General features: G+C 40.7%; 2 protein-coding genes across 13 annotated transcripts in view; one reads left to right on the top strand and one right to left on the bottom strand.

Annotated features, from left to right (window-relative positions):
- The window catches only part of HIPK3 (homeodomain interacting protein kinase 3), a 145,298-nt gene extending 141,618 nt beyond the window's left edge, over positions 1-3,680 (bottom strand). For 3 of the 12 annotated variants that reach the window (XM_065592255.1, XM_005291529.5, XM_065592249.1), the window contains exons 1-2: positions 3,541-3,680; positions 2,796-2,986 (exon numbers count right to left, since the gene is read on the bottom strand). Coding sequence is in view for 1 of the 12 variants with exons in the window: in XM_065592246.1 (XP_065448318.1) it covers positions 2,563-2,581 (19 nt within the window). In the remaining 11 variants the exon portion in view is untranslated. Of the gene's footprint in view, positions 1-2,562; positions 2,699-2,721; positions 2,987-3,335; positions 3,475-3,540 lie in introns of those variants that run through there. The other 9 variants (XM_065592254.1, XM_005291528.5, XM_065592247.1 and 6 more) reach the window with 4 other exon arrangements.
- Positions 2,752-18,178, top strand: LOC101949306 (basic proline-rich protein-like). The gene is made up of 3 exons (XM_065594064.1): positions 2,752-2,886; positions 3,303-5,439; positions 7,357-18,178. Exons 1-2 carry the CDS (start codon positions 2,752-2,754, stop codon positions 4,239-4,241), a joined length of 1,074 nt encoding a protein of 357 aa, XP_065450136.1. The 3' UTR covers positions 4,242-5,439; positions 7,357-18,178.
- Positions 18,179-19,113: the final 935 nt, after the last annotated feature.

Consider the following 19,113-nt stretch of genomic DNA (forward strand, 5'->3'; position numbering starts at 1 on the left):
GGAAAAATAGGGTTGATAAACAAACACACACACACCCCATAACTTGTAGACTGTTTGACAAAACAGTGCAGATTAAAATGTAGACTTCTAAATTTATACAATTTAACTTTATTTTGTGTTTGGTAGTATTTTTCATCCAAACTTCATACCCTCCATGCCTGATGGAGCGTGCACACACACACACACACACACACAAAACCACCAATAGTTACAGTTATTAATCAATATATTAGCTGGAAGTTAAATAGTACCAGATTTCTGAAATTGAAGTTTTTCACCTGCATTTAACATTACTTCTGAAGTTCAGAAAAAATATGCCCAGCCAAGTGTAATCACATCATTGTCCCTGGCAAAAAGACTCATTAACTGAGAACTCTACAAGTGAGGACAAACTTGTAAAAAAAATTTAAACTTCAAAAGTCTGTCAGAATAAATAAGAACATCTTATAATTTATCAGTACAGTGGTAGCATGAAAAAAGAAAATTGTATTTTGATTTTTATTCTCTATACTAACATATTAAGGCCCCAAACCCACAAGCTCATACATGCAGGTGGACCCCTATGAATATGAGCTTGCAGAATCAAGTCCTAAGTTCACAATACATCTAGGGTGGGATTTTCAGAACCACTCAGTGTTGGCCTAACTGGTAAAACTCCTATAGACTTTAATGAGAGCAGTATAAAGTCCACACACTAATCACACCTCTAAGTCATCACATGTTGTTCCTTTAAAGCAGTCTAGTAAAACAAAACAAACACACTTGTCTAAAAATTTTCTCTAATACTGTTATAACTATGATTTCTCACCCTCAATTTATTTACTTTGTATATTTGATATCACTTTGTTTTCCCTGTTTGTGTGTGGGGATCTCACACAAAAGAAAGATGACAGAAGACGACATCCAAATATAAGAAACCACAGAAGTTGGCAGAAGGGCTCAAGGCAGATGTAGCTCCTTAAACCAATTTAATTTTTTTTTAAACTAACCAGATTTCAAGGTGATGGAGTCTGTCTAATTCTAAAATGTTTGGAAATACACAGAATCATATTAATACCACAAAAGCACCAGTCATAACTTCTACTCAAATAAATCAATGAAGAAATAATTTATCAACATAACACCATGCCATTGATGGAAAGCAAAATAGCATTACAATTGAAGTCTCTAACATTTAGCGTAGTAAACAAGCATAACTAGTCTAGCAAATTCTTCTACATGATTAGATAAATCTGGTTTACCATATACTCATTGGATTGTTTAATATACGCTGAGATAATGCAGTCATCAATATCATATCAATTTTCTACATTTAAGTCACCTACAAAAAATTACACATTGCTGTACTCTTTATTTGCAACCTCATCGTGCCACTTCATAATACAGTCCTGACCTATTTTTCAGCTGCTTAATTACTCTGTTTGCCGGCTGACACGCTTGTTAAAGTTAAGACAGTTTTTAGTTACAGTGTGTATTTCAAACATAGTTCCTCCTGTAACAATATTAATTTGCCAAAGGTTTCTATAAACCAAACCTCTGGAGACTAGCCAATATTTTTATTTTGCTCTCACATCAGCTGCTCTGTTTGAACAGACACTTTGTGCAACTGGTGTAATGGTATGTGAAAGTAATATTGAGAAAATACAAAACTATATTTAACTCTAAGTCTTGTTACTAGTGACCTGCAGCTTTAATATCTGTTACCCCCACACTAACAACGTACTTGGCCTGCATTTAAAGCTAGTGATCAAAGCAAAAACACATTTTAAAAATGGTATTTAAAAAACATTTAACATCTGTTAAGTAAATTCAGAAGTCTTAGCTATTGTATTAAATCATAACGTTCTAAGAATAACCTGCTGACCATAGGATGGAAGCGGTATACATTAGTTTCTGGCTTTCTAATTTTAAAAATTAGATATTTAGCATCTAATATCAACAGAACCTGTACAAAAATCATTTTAAAATACTACCTATAGCATTTCTAGCTCATTTAGGGCTTGATATAAAAGGAGTTATCAATATTTATCTTACAAAGTTAACTAATAAGTATGCAATAGCTGTTTTTATATGGTACAAGGGTGATAAGGCACTCAGCACCTAAAACCAAAATGGTGCTGGGATACAGAAATGGGGGGGGGGGGAAGAGTTATAAAAAGTAACTGTGGAGTCTGCTCAAAGTTTTATTTAAACAAGAAACCGGTTGTTGTTTTTTAATAGTAAAATTATAAATACAAGAAGACATTAGCCTACCAGTACTTTAAAAGCTAATGATTGGCAAATATTCCCCTTTAAAAATAAGTGCCTTTGTGATAGGTCAACATAAAATAAAAAGCACCTGAAACCCTGAGAAGAGTTAGTTTTGGCCACTCTCTAATCAAATGTTTAAAGTACAAAGCAGCAGCATATCCTATCTAATTTTTGCCAAGTTCCAATTTCGACTGATTTAAAACAGCCAAGGTATAGCTATTTGAAAACAAAACTGTTAAAGAGCCAACACAACAACAAATAAGCATTTTCGAAACGAGCTCGTCATAATAAACAGAATAAATATACCGTCACCTGGGAACAACAGCAGCATTTCACAGAGTTTGAGAACACCATACAAGGACTAAACTAACACTTATTACTAAATCATAGTGGGGGGAGAAAAAGGGGGAAGAAACCGCAGCAACCTAAGTTCCAAAGGAGCTCCACTGAATTGTCATCAGTCCCACATACCATTTTAAGCTATTCTTTTCCCCCTCTGAAATGGAAATAGACATACTCCTTCCCAAACTACATTTGCAAATTACCTCTGTGTTCCAAAGGGAAGCAATAATCGCTGTAACAAGAGAAGCTCGGCAGCCACGCCTTCCTGCTGGCCTGACAAGTTGCAAACGGAGGGTATCACATTTCTTCGATCACAACAACAATCACACACAGCTCCTCAGGTTAGTTTTACACACGTCAGACAAACCCATCCAAAGGGAAATTGCAGAGTGCACTGGAGAATGGGGCAAAGACAGGGAAAAGAATAAAAGAAGGGGAAGCTTTTGGGCCTAAGAGGAAAGAGATGATAAAAGTGGAACAACGGGAAAACAGAAGGGACACTCGCTGTGGGACCAGGCTGCTTGTTTACCACTAGATTTTTCGCGGGAGCGTCACCTCCTCCCTGGGCAAACTTCAGTGCCCGGGGAGCTGGAAGGGGAACTGCGCAGTACGTGTGCGAGGTGGGGCACCGCCTGCCCCCCGCCCCACGGGCTGAGAAAGAAGCGGGGGGAGGGGGACTCAGCCCATGGTTCAAAGTTTGTTAGCGCCAGAGTCGTCGCCCCCCGCCCCACACCCTGACTTGCCTCGGCAGGAGGCGCCTTCGGGAGCAGCAGGCTCCGAGCTGCTGCCACTCCCCAGAGACGGGGCAAGAAGCACCCGAGTCCTCTCCCGCCCGGACTCTCAGCTGCCACAGCCCCACGCCCAGCGGGGCATTTTGCGGGGGGGGCTCGGCCCCAGCCAGAGAACAGGAGCCGGGTCCCCCCTTCGGCAGGCAGGGCCGCCCCTCACCTTCACAGGTCGGGCAGCGCGAGTGTCCGAGCTGCCGCCGCCCTGGGCATGTCCGGGAGAGTCACGGAGAGGCGCCTCCCAGGCCGGGCTTAGCTCTTTGCGGCTGCTGCTCCTGCGGCTGCCGCCGGCGCCTCGGACGCTGCCATCTTGTCCTGGCGGCTGAGAGGAAGGAGCCCCAGCTCAGCCTGCTCAGTTCCCCAGGCCTCCGCCTCATCTTCCCGGGGAGGGACTCGGCCCTCCCCCGGCCTCCTCCTCCCGCTGCCGCTCCTCTCTCCGGCGGCCTAGGCGCTGGGGCCCATGGTGCACGCGGAGGGGCCCGCGGGACTCGCTGCACCTCAGTCCCGCTAGGACGATGGCTGGGCTCGGTTCCCAGCTATGGGGCCCTCCCTAGCGGAGACTGGGCGAGCTCTAGGCCTCCGCCGCAGCGGCAGCGCCACCGCCCGGGCCCTGCCTGCCGCGCTGCCGCCGCAATCGGAGCTGCTGCCCAGAGCCCCGGCCCTGACCCCCGCTCAGCCCCGCCGAGGGATCAGCCTCCCCGCCTGCTGCCCCGGTTCCCTTCCGCGCCAACCCCTCTGCCAGGCTCCTTGCTGGAGCCCAGGGAAGAGGCCCTTGCTCCCGCCCCTAGGAGAAGGTTGAATCTTTCCCTTTTCCCCTCTTCGGGAGCCCCGAAAGCCCCTTGCTCCCTCTGCAGCCGCGGGTGAGCCCCTTGCCTGCAGGGGAAGTGCAAAGTCAAACTCCCTGGTTCAGCCAGGGCCCTCCCCCGGTGCAGTAACGCCTAAATCTTCTAATCTAGCGCTCTTTCTAGCTGGGGCTATTAAACTCCTTCACAAAGGGGAGTAAACATCATTGGCTCCATTTTACAGCTGAGGAAACTGAGGCACGGGAAAGTGCAATGACTTTCCTGAACTTGTGTGTCGGGTCAGTGGTGGAGCCAGGATTAGCACACAAGTCTCCTGGTTCCAGTCCAGTGCTCTTTGAAGTAGGTCACACAGGACAGGCTGAAATGCCAGTGTGATATATCTACTGTTCATGCCCAGACTGCTGTGGGGTGGAGGAGGACAGATTTGTGCTCACTCTTTAGGGAGCCCCTGACAAATCTGGGTACCTTCCCCTTTACCACAGTCCTAACTGTGGCACCTTTCCCATTCCCACTCCTCTGGCTCACAGAAATAGAGCTCGGGGGAGGAACCCACCGATTTTTGGCTGGGGGGAAGTTTTTTGTTGTAACTTCATTTACATCAAAATGATACATTTGGTCAAAGCAGGAAGCATTACTTAATGTCTGGTCCAAATACACAGACTGGCAGGACACCTAACAGGAATGGCCATGCAGATGGTGGTAAGGACAAGGGATGGATTCTCGCAACTTACAAGCTCAGACAAGAAGAAGATGTAATGCAGGGAGTTCCTGAGTTGTTTAAACCAGCACTGCTGCTTTATAAGCTTCAAGTGTTCATGTTCTGTCAGAGACTTCCCATAGAAAGCAGCTCTCAGCAGCCAGGAGGGTCCACTGCCAATCACCAACTGCCTTGGAACCTTCTGGCTGCACTATTCCATCCCTTCCTGGTTAAATAGATCCCTGATGGCCAGAGAAAGAGAAGTTACTTACACTGTAGCATCTAAAGTTCTCTGAGATGTGCGGTCGAGATCTATATTCCACTGGTGGACGTGGATGTGCATGTGCTCTAGGCACCTGAGACTGGAAGATTCTTACGTAGTAGTGTCTATTAATCTGAACCTACACCCTTCTCATGATGCGAACCAAGAATATAAGGGGCAGCATGGACAGACCGCTTCTCCAATTCCTTCACCACCACGGACCAAGGCAGATGGGAAGGAGGACAGGTAGTGGAATACAGATAAGGACCACACACCTCAAATTACTTCAGGTATTATAAGGTAAGGAACTTCTTTTTCTTCTTTTAGTGCAGTGCCTATGTTCATTTCACTATGGGTGACTGACAAGCACAAAGGATGTCCACTGTGGAGGCTTGTACTATAGCATAGTGTCTCGTGAAGGTCTGAATGGAATGCCATGTAGCCACTTGGCTTATATCAAGGAGTGATGCTTCTTGAAGCAATGCTACTGAAGGTGCTTGTGGTCTGGTAAAATGGGTTCTCACCCCCTGTGCAGGAGGAAGATGTGTCAACTGATATCAGAACAGGATAATCTGAAATCCACTTAGAAAGTCTCTGACAGGAGATTGCTTGACCTCTCATTCATTCCACTAGGGAAACAAATAGTCCATGTGACTTCTGGATAGATTTTGTTGTTTGCTGGTAAAAGGCTGATGCACAGCAAGGAATGGAGTCTCTTATCCTCAACACTGGTATGAGACTTTTTTAGTAGTTGTCTTACCTGATTTACGTGAAATTATTTTAGGAGCTAGTTTCTGATGAATAACAGGGCCCCTGCTTCCTGAGCAATCCCCCATGGCCAGAGTTCCCTATGCAGCTACCTCCTTCTGTTCGCTCTCTTTTTCTTCAGGGCCCCTTAGGGTATGTCTATACTGCAATTAAAAATCCACAGCTGGCCTGTGCCAGCTGACTCAGACTCAGGCTATGGGGCTCTTTAACTGCAGCATAGACATTCAGGCTCAGGCTAGAGCCTGGACTGTGGGACCCTGTGAGGAGGAGGGTCCCAGAGCTTGGGATCCAGCCCAAATCCACATGACTAAACTGCAATTAAACAGCCTCACAAGCCCAAGTCAGCTGGTATGCCCCAACTGCCGGTGTTTAATTGCACTGTAGACATACCTGTAGAGACTCTCCACAGTCTCTTTTAGAAGTCCTGTTGCCCTTCACTTGGGGCTGGTTTAGTGCCCGCAAACCATTTCAAACAGTCCCACCAATTAAGTCCATCACTGCAATCCAGAGATTCATACTGATTTCTAGAGGTTCTGCCTTCCATACTGAGCTCTTCTACCAGCCTACTCTTCACAGGGTCATGTTTCATAGCTGTGTCTCCCTGGAGTTTAGCCTTCTAGCCTCTAACTTCCTTCTCTTACCAGTGTATCCCCCTGTTCTGAGCGAAAAGGCAGTCTATAGACTGCTTTCCTCCAGAGAGCTCCTCCTGGTCGGCTGGAAGACAGGGGAGGCCGTGCCCCATCCTATGTTACATGGCTTCTGATCCGGAGCCTTTAAAGGAACAATGCCTTAGTGTTTTTCCCCATCTGACCACTTCCTCTCTTCCACTATCAGGGCATTTCCTGGGACCTTGTGCATTCAAACTCCCTGGAACAGGGTCTTCTGACCCTTCCACTCTTAACAGTATACCCTGTTACAGGGTCCAATTGCTATGAGACCTTCTCCTTATGGAATACTGTATACAATGGGTCACCCATCAGCGGTCCAAGTTTTTCTATGCTTCTGGCAGAAGTGATGGCCACCAGAATTGGCGATTGTCATAAATAAATGAGACAAACACATTCCTAATGGTTCAAACAGTGGTCTAGTTAATGTTAAGAATACCAAGATAAGATCCCAGGTTAGAGTTGGTTTGGTTATTGGTGGAAAGGTTCTAATTACACCTTTGAGAAAACATATCATCATGTGGGTGAAGATAGTGTGGTTGTTAATTGAAGGGTGTCAGACACTGATTGCTGCCATCTGAACTTGCAGCAAGCTAAGGGAAAGGCCAGCAGACTTGAGGGTGAGGAGATAATCCAAGATAGCAGAAATCCCCACTTTCTCTGGGACATGTGATGATGCTGAGCCCAAATGGAGAATCTCTTCCACTTTGCTATATAGCATTTTCTGGTGGATTCTTTCCTGCTATGGTGAGGATGACTTGTCTTCTGAACATCTCTGTTCTAGGTTTGATGTCCATCCGAATACCAACTGTGAAATGGAGAGTGTGGGGGATGTTGGACCTTGCCATGTCCTGGGTCAAGGACTCTGGAAAGAACTGGATGCTGATGGATGGACAGATTGACAGGTGAAAAAGGCTGGAAAATGGGAGTCATGAGAATGATTATTGCTGTATCCTGTTGGATCTTCTATACAACTTGAGAAAAGAGTGGAATGAGTGGAAAGGCATCCATGAGATTAGCAGGGCAGTGCGCCATAAGCCCTGACCCAGAGTCCCTCTGGAGCAGTACATTTTGCATTTCCTGATCGCTTGGGATGCAAAGAGATCCTAATACAGGGCTCTCCACTAAATTGTGTATCATGGTCGGTCAAGAAATGTCCAATGAGGCTGTCTGCTGAGAACTGTGTTTTCCCAGAAGTGAACTGCTGATAGGGTAGTCTCATGTTGAATGCCCCAGATTCACAGACTGGCTGCTTCTATGTAGAGAGGAGTGGGTCTTGCCCCTTCCTGCTGCTTGATGTAGAACACTGTAGTTCTGTTAACCAGCATCACTAGAATATGATGGGATCATATAACTGGTAAAAAAGCTTTGCAGGCTTCCTGGACAGCTCTCCCTTCTAGTAGGTTTATATGCATTTTAGCCTCCTGAGAAGTCCATATGCTTTGTGCTGTATCCAGGTAGGCACCCTAAAAAGTAGGAATTCATCTGTGTTCAGCATTCTCTTTAGTGTGGGAGGGAGGAAGGGGACCCCTGCCACACACACATACACACACACACATATCGTTGTTCACCTACCACTTTAGAGAATCCTTCAGTCTGGGGGGGATCGTTACTACTGTGTCCATGATGTGTTTTCTTGGCACACAATCTGTTTGAAGCCAAGTTTATAGACATCAGAGATGAAACCTTGCAAAAGATGTCACATGGGTGCATGACACTATGTGACCCAAGAGGATAAGGCAGAAACAAACCGATGTCTGTGGACTCTTCTCGGTTGATTAAATTGTTCATTGACTGGAATCTGTCTAAGGGAAGATAAGCTTTTGCCCTGACAGAGTCCAGAGTTGCTCCGATGAATTCTATAGTTTGTGTTGCAGACAAGATAGACATTTCTAAATTCATACAGTTCCCCAGTGATGCCAGAAGACTCAGCAGAGATTAAGTTGATGTCAGAACTTTCGACCAGAACTTGCCTATCAAGGATCAATTGTCTACATAAGGAAAGACTATCGAGCTGTTGTAACGGACACATGCTGCTTCTACTGAGAATACTTTTGTAAACATTTGGGACTGCTTGTGATATTTCCACCTCAATGCTGATATATATACCCAAGAAACAGGAGGGTTGCTGTTGAGTCTTTTATGCTGTGTCTCCACTACTAGCTACAGGTTTCAGGTTCAGGCAAGTACATAGTCAACTAAGCCATGTCTCCGCTACCCATGCTACCATCCCCACACTACTCGTGCTAGTTCGATGTCAGGCACATGGAATGCATGCGTAAGACACATAAGGACCAGCACTAGAAGAACCTTCTGATCCCACTGTTAAAGTAATATCACCAAAACATTCACAGGAGAGAGCAAAGCAATATTTTTCCCACATGACAATAGCAGCACTTTCTCTTGCTCTCACAGTTCCTGACACAATCACAGGAATGCACACAGGAGGGCATTTTACCTCTCATACCACAATTACCTTGAAAATATCAGTGGCTGGCTGCAGGACTAGCCAACTGCTGCAAATTGGATTCTTGACTCTGGTGGTAACACTCAGCCCACACAGGGTGAAGAGGCAGTAAGAAGGAGGTACTGTTCCTCCAAATAACAGCCAACCCCAAGGTAAAATCTTGGATTAGAGCAAGTAACTGAGTTTTACATACTTATGTTCCCTTTTTTCATTTAATGTAACCTGCAATCTATACACGTAGCCAGTCTATGCAAACATGCGTATCCTTTTATTCTTGTCTTCTCCCCACAACACACTCCATTTTATTTGCAACACCCTCATGCATATTTATTTCTCAGAAAGGTACACCTGTTGTTGAAAATGAAGAACTTGTAAGCTGTAAATAAAAAACACAAGAATGCAAAGCCAAGCTCCCACATATTAACTACATAGGTTTTTGAATCTGCCCTTAAATACTGACACGTTTTTACTAATTTACTTACTTTTTAAGCACTTGATTTATTAAAACTTTTTGACTGACTCAGTGTGAATGTGCTAAAGCTTGGTTGAAGCTGAATTGTGCAGATCTTCTAAAAATTTACAGTATTCTGAGTTCAGCTGTCCTGAGTTCAGTGATTTTTTTTTTTTTAATCTCAGTTTTCCACCATTTTGATGCCACACACTGTGATATGACCTCCTCATAAACAGATTTGGAGTCAAAATCTGGATTTTAAATACTAGAAGAGAAGGAAGGAACTCAGGATTATAAAGCTCTGGGCTTACCTTTGAATTTTAGATCAGTCATTTTGGCTAAGTAATGGAAAGTTTCCAAAGCTTCTCTGCATTGTTTTTCAATGTTGTCCTTATGTTGTTCCAGATTTTTGTTAATTAGATCAAGCCAGATTTCCACTCAAACTACAACAGTATAATCATGAGTAAATAATCTGTCAAATCCCTCTGAAACCTCCTTCAATTGTTTTTTTTAAACATAATGCCTTTCTGTAGAGTCCTTTATTGTGTAAAGTATGTGCTGTGTTATGACTAAAGGCTGCCTTGTGTACAGTGCAAATTTCATCATACTTGGGACAGCTGAACATAAATTGAAGACACAGTCCTCCTGAGAGTTCTCTTGAGTGTTATTGGGAAACTGAAGCATCAAGCTCAGTGCTCTTCTCAAGGCTTATCTGTTTGGGCCGTCCCTAAGAGAAGTAGGTTGAGAGACTTGGGGCTGGTCCACACTAACCCCCCACTTCGAACTAAGATACGCAACTTCAGCTACGTTATTCACGTAGCTGAAGTCGAACTATCTTAGTTCGAACTTACCGCGGGTCCACACACAGCAGACAGGCTCCCCCGTCGAATCCGCTTACTCCACTCACCGAGCAGGAGTACCGGCGTCGACAGCGAGCACTTCCGGGATCGATTTATCGTGTCTAGACAAGACGCAATAAATTGATCCCAGAAGATCGATTGCTTACCACCGGACCCGGAGGTAAGTATAAACGTACCCTTGGAGTGATTGTTACAGGGGATTATTTATGGTGGGATTTTAATGAATTGTTATAGTGGCTTACTGTGTGATTACATAGGCTAAAGTATTTTGTGTCTAGGATATGTGTCCTCTTGTGCTTTCAGAATTGTTACAGGTATTTAGAGTTGTGGTAGATGCCTTAATATATTTAAAGAAATTCCCATGAACAAGACTGTGAGATTTTCAGAAGTGCTTAGCGCTGGCCTAACTCTGCCTTAAAGTATGGAAAGTCTGACTTAAAGTATGGAAAGTTAATTTGCAATGGTGTGCACTTTGAATTAAGTTTTATAAAGGCCTAATTCCTACTGAAATTTAACTTCAAAGGGAGCCGAGTTGGGCCAACGGTAATAACTTTTGAAAATCCCTCCTAAACAAATAAATAGAAAAGCAGGACATTTTAAAGTAAGGTTGCACTTCCAAAGTAAACCACAATCATTCTCAGATAACTACAATCTTAAGTCTGCACCACAGAGACAACTAAAATCAGTCATGCTCAAAACTTACAGAAATAGCATTCCATTACATTGAACAGCCACCAGTAAGTGCAAGTAAAGTGGTCATAATGTTGCATTATGAGTTGGGCCCTACTAAACTTACTTCAAAGTGCACTCCATTGCAGATTCATTTTCCATACACATCCAAAATTCTAGGTGCATACATTCTGTTGCTATGCACGTAGGGAAAACTACTTTCAAACTCAAAGCACTGTGCATTCGTAATTAAGAAGTTACATAATTTATTTTCTTAAGGTATCTTAGCATTAAAGTTATTTGGAAAATACAAGGCTGCATACCATTACAGCAGTCCCATTACTGTAGTGTCTACACTGGAGACACTTTCTAGGAAGGTTGGTAAATAAACAGTATATCAGAAAATAACCTTGAAGATCTCACAGGGTGGTGTTTTTCTATTGGAAAGGAAAACATACTGGGAATTACTGATGTTTCCTTGTTTTCAAAAACAGCATTATGGAAAGACAACACAATTGTAGTCTATAATGTTTTTGTCATAGTTGTCTATCAAGCAACAGAAAGCATGCAGAAAATGAGAGGAGCTTGAATGAAGTGTTAAGCATTGATGTCAAAGATTTCTTTTGTATTACAAAAACAATCACTACTAAAATAACTTCCTCAGATGTATATTTCTTAGACATTTGCCTTTTCAATATCCCTATTCTCTTAATTGTTGAGGACCAGAGTTGTTGAAAATGCCTGGTGGGACATTTACATTTCAAACAGACGATTGGCACCTTGCCAAATGTTACAGTATATTTCACACTGGAATATTGTAGAAATTTTATTTCTATGCATCTGTATCTTGTGTTAATATCACAGCAGTGAGTACTGACTTCGCATGTTTTGTTTTTTACTGTGTTTTAAAATTGATTTTTAGGTGATTTGAGCACACATACATTGGGGCTGTTGAAAATTACAGGCCACTCACAGTGACCCAGAATTATTTAGAGCTGCTCAAATGCTTTGACTCAACCAAGTATAAACTGATTATCTAATTTTGTAACTTGCTACTTTAAACTTTTTTGTTTAAAGCCTTTTTGTGGTATCTATGTATCTAGATTTTTAGGATCCAGAGCCCATTGAGGTCAGTGAACCCTGCATCAGACCCTTAATCTATGTCTGTTGCCCAGCTATACATGGAGATAACACTTACCTACCTTACACTGGTGTTGTGAAGCTAAACCCATAAATATTTGTGAGGCATTCCGATACTATGGTAATGAGGCCCATAAGGAGCAGATAGAAAGACTTCCTAAGTATTACCATTCCTTTTTATTGTTTTTACTCTGCTAAACAACGCAGACAAAAATGTTTTAGTAAAAAATAAATGGAGATGACAAAACATTGTCTCTCTCACCAACAGAAGTTGGTCGAATAAAAGCTATTACCTTACCTCTCTTATCTCTCTATTATCCTGGTACCTACAGCTACAACACCACAGCATAAAACATTCAAATAACATTTTGAACAAAAACAGTCCATTTCCTACTGTGACCGGAGTCCCAGGGGAGCCAACTGAGGTCAGTTAGGGTGAACTGCAAAGAATGGGGCAGACAATCCCCAAAGCTGGTGGATATTCCAATACTTAGATTTACCAAACCAGCACAAAAACGCTTCTATAATACCTCACTGGTTACCCAGAAGCCAACAACACAGTTCCCTTAAAGTAACCCAGCCTTAGACCTCCACCCAAGTCAAATATTATGAGGATTACTGAAAACCTTATTCATCATATAAGAAAGTTCTACCAATCTCAAAGGATTGGACACATTACCTCCGAGGTTAATGAATATTCCAGATCTTACCCAAGTACATGCTTATGCCAATTCTTATTAATTAAACTAAATTTATTAAAAAAGAAAAGAGAGAGAGAGAGTATTGGTTAAAAGATCAGTAAACATACAGACATAAGTACAGTTCTTGAGATTAGATTCATAGTAGAGACGCTGCACTTTGTAGTTGCAAAGAGTTCTTTTAGAAATAGTCCATAGGTTATAGTCCAAAGTTCATATTCAGGGAGATCCAGTCAAGACTGGAGATCTCAGCCTTATAGCTTAAGCTTCCCGTGCATGAAGCATCAAGCAGATCTGAGATAAAAAGGATCAGGACCCAAGGGTCTTTTATACAGCTCCAGGCCTTCTTTGACAGGTCAGAGTCCTTAGGCGAACAATAGGCAATTATGCGGGTTTTGAAGTAGATGTATTTCCTAAGCATCACCAGTAATTAGCTACACAAATTAACATAAGGCAGTTTATCCATTAGGTAGTCTATCACAAACTTTAAAGAGACATATAGACAATGACATTATTTCACCTAAGATTCATCTAAATGTTAATATTCCCTTTTGATCTTTGAATCAATAGCTATAGTGACAGACAGGAACTGTCTGTTTACATGGCGAACATTTAACAAGATATGAGTACACACATACAATTAGTATCACCTTTAATTTCTAACAACATAGGTTTGCATTTAAAAGTTCTAGCCTATGTACCATGGAATGGCCCTAATTACCATTCGCATTCTTTTCTAACATGTCTCTAAAGATTGAATCTGGATCATTTATCCTGCAGAATACTTAGCCCTTTCAAGGCACGTCTCACATTTGTATAAGTTTTGTTGCAATTATATAACGGTAGCTAAAATGATTTGCCTGGTCATATTTTAATTAGATAATGTCACACCTACTGTGTTTACATTACAATAAAGCCATCACAATTGGCACTAAAGTCTACTTTTCTGGTAGTTAAAGCAAAGAGAATAAGGACAAAGTAATGGAGCTTGAACTACACTATCACCCTGACGGTGGTGCCTTCAGAACAGAACTGAGGCTCATTGGTGGGACAATGTGGGAAAGCCTACACTGTTATTTATTTAGTTAAAAAAGTACAGAGAAGATAAGCTCATACCTTTCATGAGCATTCAACTAACTCAAAACAATTAAAAAATTAATGCAAGAAAAAAATTAGAAAGCACCTCAGATAAGAACAAATTTAAATACTACTACTGCTCAGCACTTGTACAGTATTTTGCAACTTCAGAGTACTGTACAAACACGTAGTCTTACAACACAGCTGTGATGTAGGTAAACAGGAATTATGCCTATTTTGTATATGGAGAAATAGAGATAGAAAGGAGAAGTAACCCAAGGCTGTGCAATAAAAGAGTCAGGATTAGAACTCATGTTCTATAGACCATATTGCCACTTTAAAAAAACAAAAAATATAGCTATTTACCTACTGGTATGAAATATGGGACTTTGTTTTACACACTAACAAGTGGTTTGAGCATTGGCCTCCTAAACCCAGGGTTGTGAGTTCAGTGCTTGAGGGGGCCATTTAGGGATCTTGGGCAAAAATCTGTCTGGGGTTTGGACCTGCTTTGACCAGGGGGTTGGACTAGATGACCTCCTAAGGTCCCTTCCAACCCTGATATTCTATGAAGTATGAGTTTATTAAAAAATAATCAGTAAGAAAATCAACTCTGAGAAATATTACAAAGTTCGATTAAAATATTCTTACCTCAAAAAGCAAACTAGAAAAGTACATGAGACTTTTTTCTAAGCAGTAGAGAAAACTGAATGATTAAATCAAAAGTAAAGAAATTTCAGTATAACATCATTGTTGCTTTTGCAATTCTTTTTTATAGAAATAATTGTAATTAATGTTATCTGGAAGTGTCTTCTGCATGTCACACAAAGCGTGACTATAAATAGGAGTGCTCTCCAGTAATATTACTGACCCTCTTTTTTTACTCGTTGACCGATCACATTCTTTTTTTAGTTACTGATCCATAGCGAGATCCAGACCAGGAGACAGGTGAACACCACAACTGTTCCAACTGACCTCACTTTCCTAAATGTATTGTTCCTGAATGTGAATGTTATTAAAGTAGCTGGCATAGGCCAGTCAAATTTTTCAATTAGAGCCTGATCATGTAAAATGTTATTCATGTGAGTAGTTTTTAGTGAGTAGTCCTGACTACTAGTGAGTAGTTTTACTGACTTCAATGACACTACTCATGTGAGTAACAGTTTACAAGAGTGGGCTCTTAGGCCTGATCCAAAGCCCACTGAAGTAAAAAGGAATCAGTTCCTTAGGAAGCACTGTCCTTTGCCATGTGGGAGTCCTAGTTTGGGCAGAGCTTGTAACCTGTTGGTCTGGTAGCAAAACACTGATGTAAGGCACTTAATCTTGAATGGGAATGAGTCACTCTTCAATGCCCCTTGGTAACTGGTTTTACAATATAAGCACATTACAGCATTAAAATAGGTAAAAGAATAGTGAGTACAGTATTCCAGGCACATAGGTCATGTACATTTATTTTGGAGGGAAAATGGGACTAAATAGATACATTGCAAACTGAAATCTGTAACATCTCTGTGAACCTATTTCTAAGGATACATTTGAGAATGGGGAAATATATACTTTCTTACCTCAGAACATTTTAGGAACAGGAAATGTTCCTTTTTCTTTTATTCTGACCTTTTTACTTTATCATCAGACCCCTCATTCTCATGTGTTTCTTAGCATTTGGATCTGTCTGCACAGCAAAGTTTTCCATGTTGAGGCCCCATGCTTTTAATATGATATGGTGTGATCCATTTTACGACATATTTGGGGCATGCCAAACTGTTATTGCCTTTACATGTATAGACTAGGAAGCAAATCCAAAAGGGGCAGTTGAAGGATTCCCCCGTGGAGGTGAATCTCTGGGTGGTATAAAGACAGTCTAGCAAGCTCTAAACAATCTGCTCCCGCCCCACCAAACAGCCAGAGCATTCTGTGTTCCAATGATACAAGGCCTTTGCTCCTGGGACAAGTTAGATTACTTCTGAGGTTGTTTAACTTATGCCCGGGGCTGACCCAATCCAAGCCTCCCATTGTCCCTTTCCCTCCTAATGTATGCCCTAAGAGTAACTGAGGATCTGGTGCTATAACATGGTTACAATAGTTCAATACCATTCCCACACACAAAAACCCTGCTATAATATGTTAGGGCCCTGACAGTAAATTTTGCTGTGTTGACACAGGCCCTTCTTGTTCAGCAGTTCTGTTTGAGACTTACACCACTTTTTCTAATGTACTTGATGTTCCCGAGATGCTGAACTCCTTACTAGTGGTAAAATATATTACTACTGTATGTATTGACTTGTTTTTATAATTTTGAAAAGCTATGTAAAAGCTACCTTAAAGTCACTCACCTTTTTTCCAATGAGATGTCATTAATGAAATATTAGTTAATGAAAACTGCTAGGGCTTCCCATTACAATTCTATAGACTCTCCTTTTGGCAGAAGCAACAACAGGAAAGATTTAATCACACAAGTTATGAAGCCAAGAGACTGACTTGCAAATGCTTAAAAGAAAAACATTTCTATTTATAGTAAAGAGCATATTTTCCTCTAAATTCTTGTTTATTCTGAGTTACAAATATTTTTAAAATACATTTTTCCGATATGTTACAAGATACCGGACAAGATTCACAGAATGGGCTTGTGTTTATGTTTTGTTAATAATTTTCATGTTCCAAACCAACAAGAGTCTGATTCCATTCCAAGGGGAAACGTGATGTCCAACAGCAGTTTAATGAATTGTTTTGACAGAGTGAAATACACCATGTCCACTCTTAGTAATGAGACATTTGGCAAAAAGTATCACATCACAAGAACAATAGCAGCAGATTGTCAGGACAGTCCACAAAATTCTTTAACCTCTATGCAATATCCCTTTAAACAATGGAGGGGAAGCTAGGATTACATTTCTTCCTTGGTTAACTGATTTTTTCCCTAACATTTTAGGTTTATAAAGTTTAGAGGGATTTCACTTCTTTTGGGGAAGAATTAATTTAAGTAGTATTTTTGAAGTTCCTGATCTTTTTTTACATCCTGTTAATAGTAACACTTAACTACATAGATGATTTTTTTTACATAGATTTAGATGTACAGAAACACTTTCTGGACTAAACAACTAATTTTTAAAATATATTAGAAGATCATAACATCATTTAGTGGTATCTGTGAAAGCTATGTTATATCTATGTAACATGATCTAAATTTTTATGGCAGAGTCAGGAAATATGGTTGGGTGCCTTTCTTTTTTATACTTTGATTTAATTAGTGCTCTCTGGCATTTATAAAGTGCGTGCCACATCAAATGTACACTATGTGGTGTTTGACTCTAAAGCAAGATAGCAAAGCAGCAGTGGAAAGGAAAATGGCAAATGGAAAATTCATAAGTAACCATTTAGTTAGATGTTACTTGATGCTCAATGCTAAAATAAATGAGAATAGGTTACAATAGGTGAGGAAATGCATGCATTATCTAACACGGATACACTAGTGAAGGCTATGTAAGAGGTTAGAGTGGGATTTTACTTAAATTGTACATGCAACAACTTTGATGATCTCTCTCAACACTCCACAATAACAATCAAATCGTCCTACTGCTGCTTCTTTTGAGAGGGGATGGGAAACAACTGGAAAATTAACGTCAGTAGACAGAAGCACAAGAGCAGCCCTGTAAAATTATCTTCAGTTTCTATGTGATATAGAGTTCTGGTTTTGAAAAAAAAAAAAAAAAACAGAAAAATTGGGATTCTTGCAAAGATACTATTTAAAGCCACAAATGTTCCCAAATTGACCTTCAAATATTTATGCTTAGACATCAGACGAGTTACAGCTCTCTCCTCAAAAAAGATTGCTTCCATAATAATACAACAATGTAAGCTATTACAAAAATAATGTAGCTCTCCTGGACTAAGAGGGGAAAAAACATGGACTTCCACTCAGTAATTGAAAACTAATTTTGTCCTTTAACAACTTAAATAACAAACATGCACTTTCAGATTTACAGATTTCTCTCTAAACCAGATTCTAAATCAGTAACAAAAATACACATCCAAGAGTCAAAGGCCTGGAGCATTAAGCTGCTTTGGCATTCAGTACAATTTCACAAATGTTAAACACTGTGTATAGTACACTAGGTCCTTCACAACAACATGTATACCATTTCTCATAAAATAGCATTTTACACGTCTGGATATTTCTTCAAAATGCCCCTGTTGTCCGATGGAAAAGGTTATGTATGATCTCAAGAGAGAAGAGCTCAAAAGAAGACACGATATATTAACAGCCATGTATGTAAAATATATTGGAATGTCTTAAGTAACTCAAAGGAGTAGTTTCAGAGAACAGCTTCAAATCGTTTGGTCTTCCCTGCACACGCATTTGGACAAGCGAGAAAACATTATTAACGCAATAGTTGTGGACTTTCCAATCTATTGCTGCTTATACATTTAAAGTAACATTGAATCGCCTGCTTGAAGATTTTAAACTATTATTTAATTTGTTTTGGAGCATTACAAACACTTGGTATACATATACATAAGGTTTTAGTATTGACTTTATTAGTTTGTTTTATATGTTACATTCATATATTAAAAATTGATGCAACACATTTTTTTAAAAGGCAGGGTCTTGCGAGGAGGCTTTACTGAATTTAGTTAGTAAGTGGAAACATCACTTGGATAGTGGCCTCAATGGGAGATTTGCATCTGAAAGTACTGAAGGTTTCCCCATACTACAGATGTTCCACATTGATACAATGGGTCAGTTTTCAGCAGTTTCCATGGCAACAACTATGAGAAATGCACACATAATTCTACATACAGTAGAGAATTGTGAATGTGCCCAATATGTGACACAGGGAATCCTTTTTCGTATTTGCCATATCTCTTCTTCTCTTTACACTTTTCACACAATCTCTCTAGACATCCTGCTTCTTGATAGGTTTTTAATGATGCAACAAGGATTACTGTTATCTTTAACAACATTATTAGCCATTAACTATAGAAGATTTGGGAATGAGCCAGTGAATTAACAGTAATGTGGTTTGAGCCAAGTTCAGGTATAATTTGTATCTTGATTTTAGTAAGGATTTTCACACAGTCCCACATAACATTCCCATAAGCAAACTAGGGAAATGTGGATTAGATTAAATAACTGTAAGGTGGGTGAAAAACTGGTTCAGAGACCCTACTCAGAGTAGTT

The sequence above is a fragment of the Chrysemys picta genome, chromosome 4 (assembly GCF_011386835.1).
Source record: "Chrysemys picta bellii isolate R12L10 chromosome 4, ASM1138683v2, whole genome shotgun sequence".
NCBI classification, from domain to species: domain Eukaryota; kingdom Metazoa; phylum Chordata; order Testudines; family Emydidae; genus Chrysemys; species Chrysemys picta.

What these genes read in the sequence shown, in the direction of transcription:
- LOC101949306 (XM_065594064.1), top strand. Translation starts at nt 2,752, where the DNA reads ATGGAAATAGACATACTCCTTCCCAAACTACATTTGCAAATTACCTCT. An exon ending in TGACAAGTTGCAAACGGAGG is followed by an intron (nt 2,887 to 3,302) that starts GTATCACATTTC and finishes TGTTAGCGCCAG; the next exon opens with AGTCGTCGCCCCCCGCCCCA.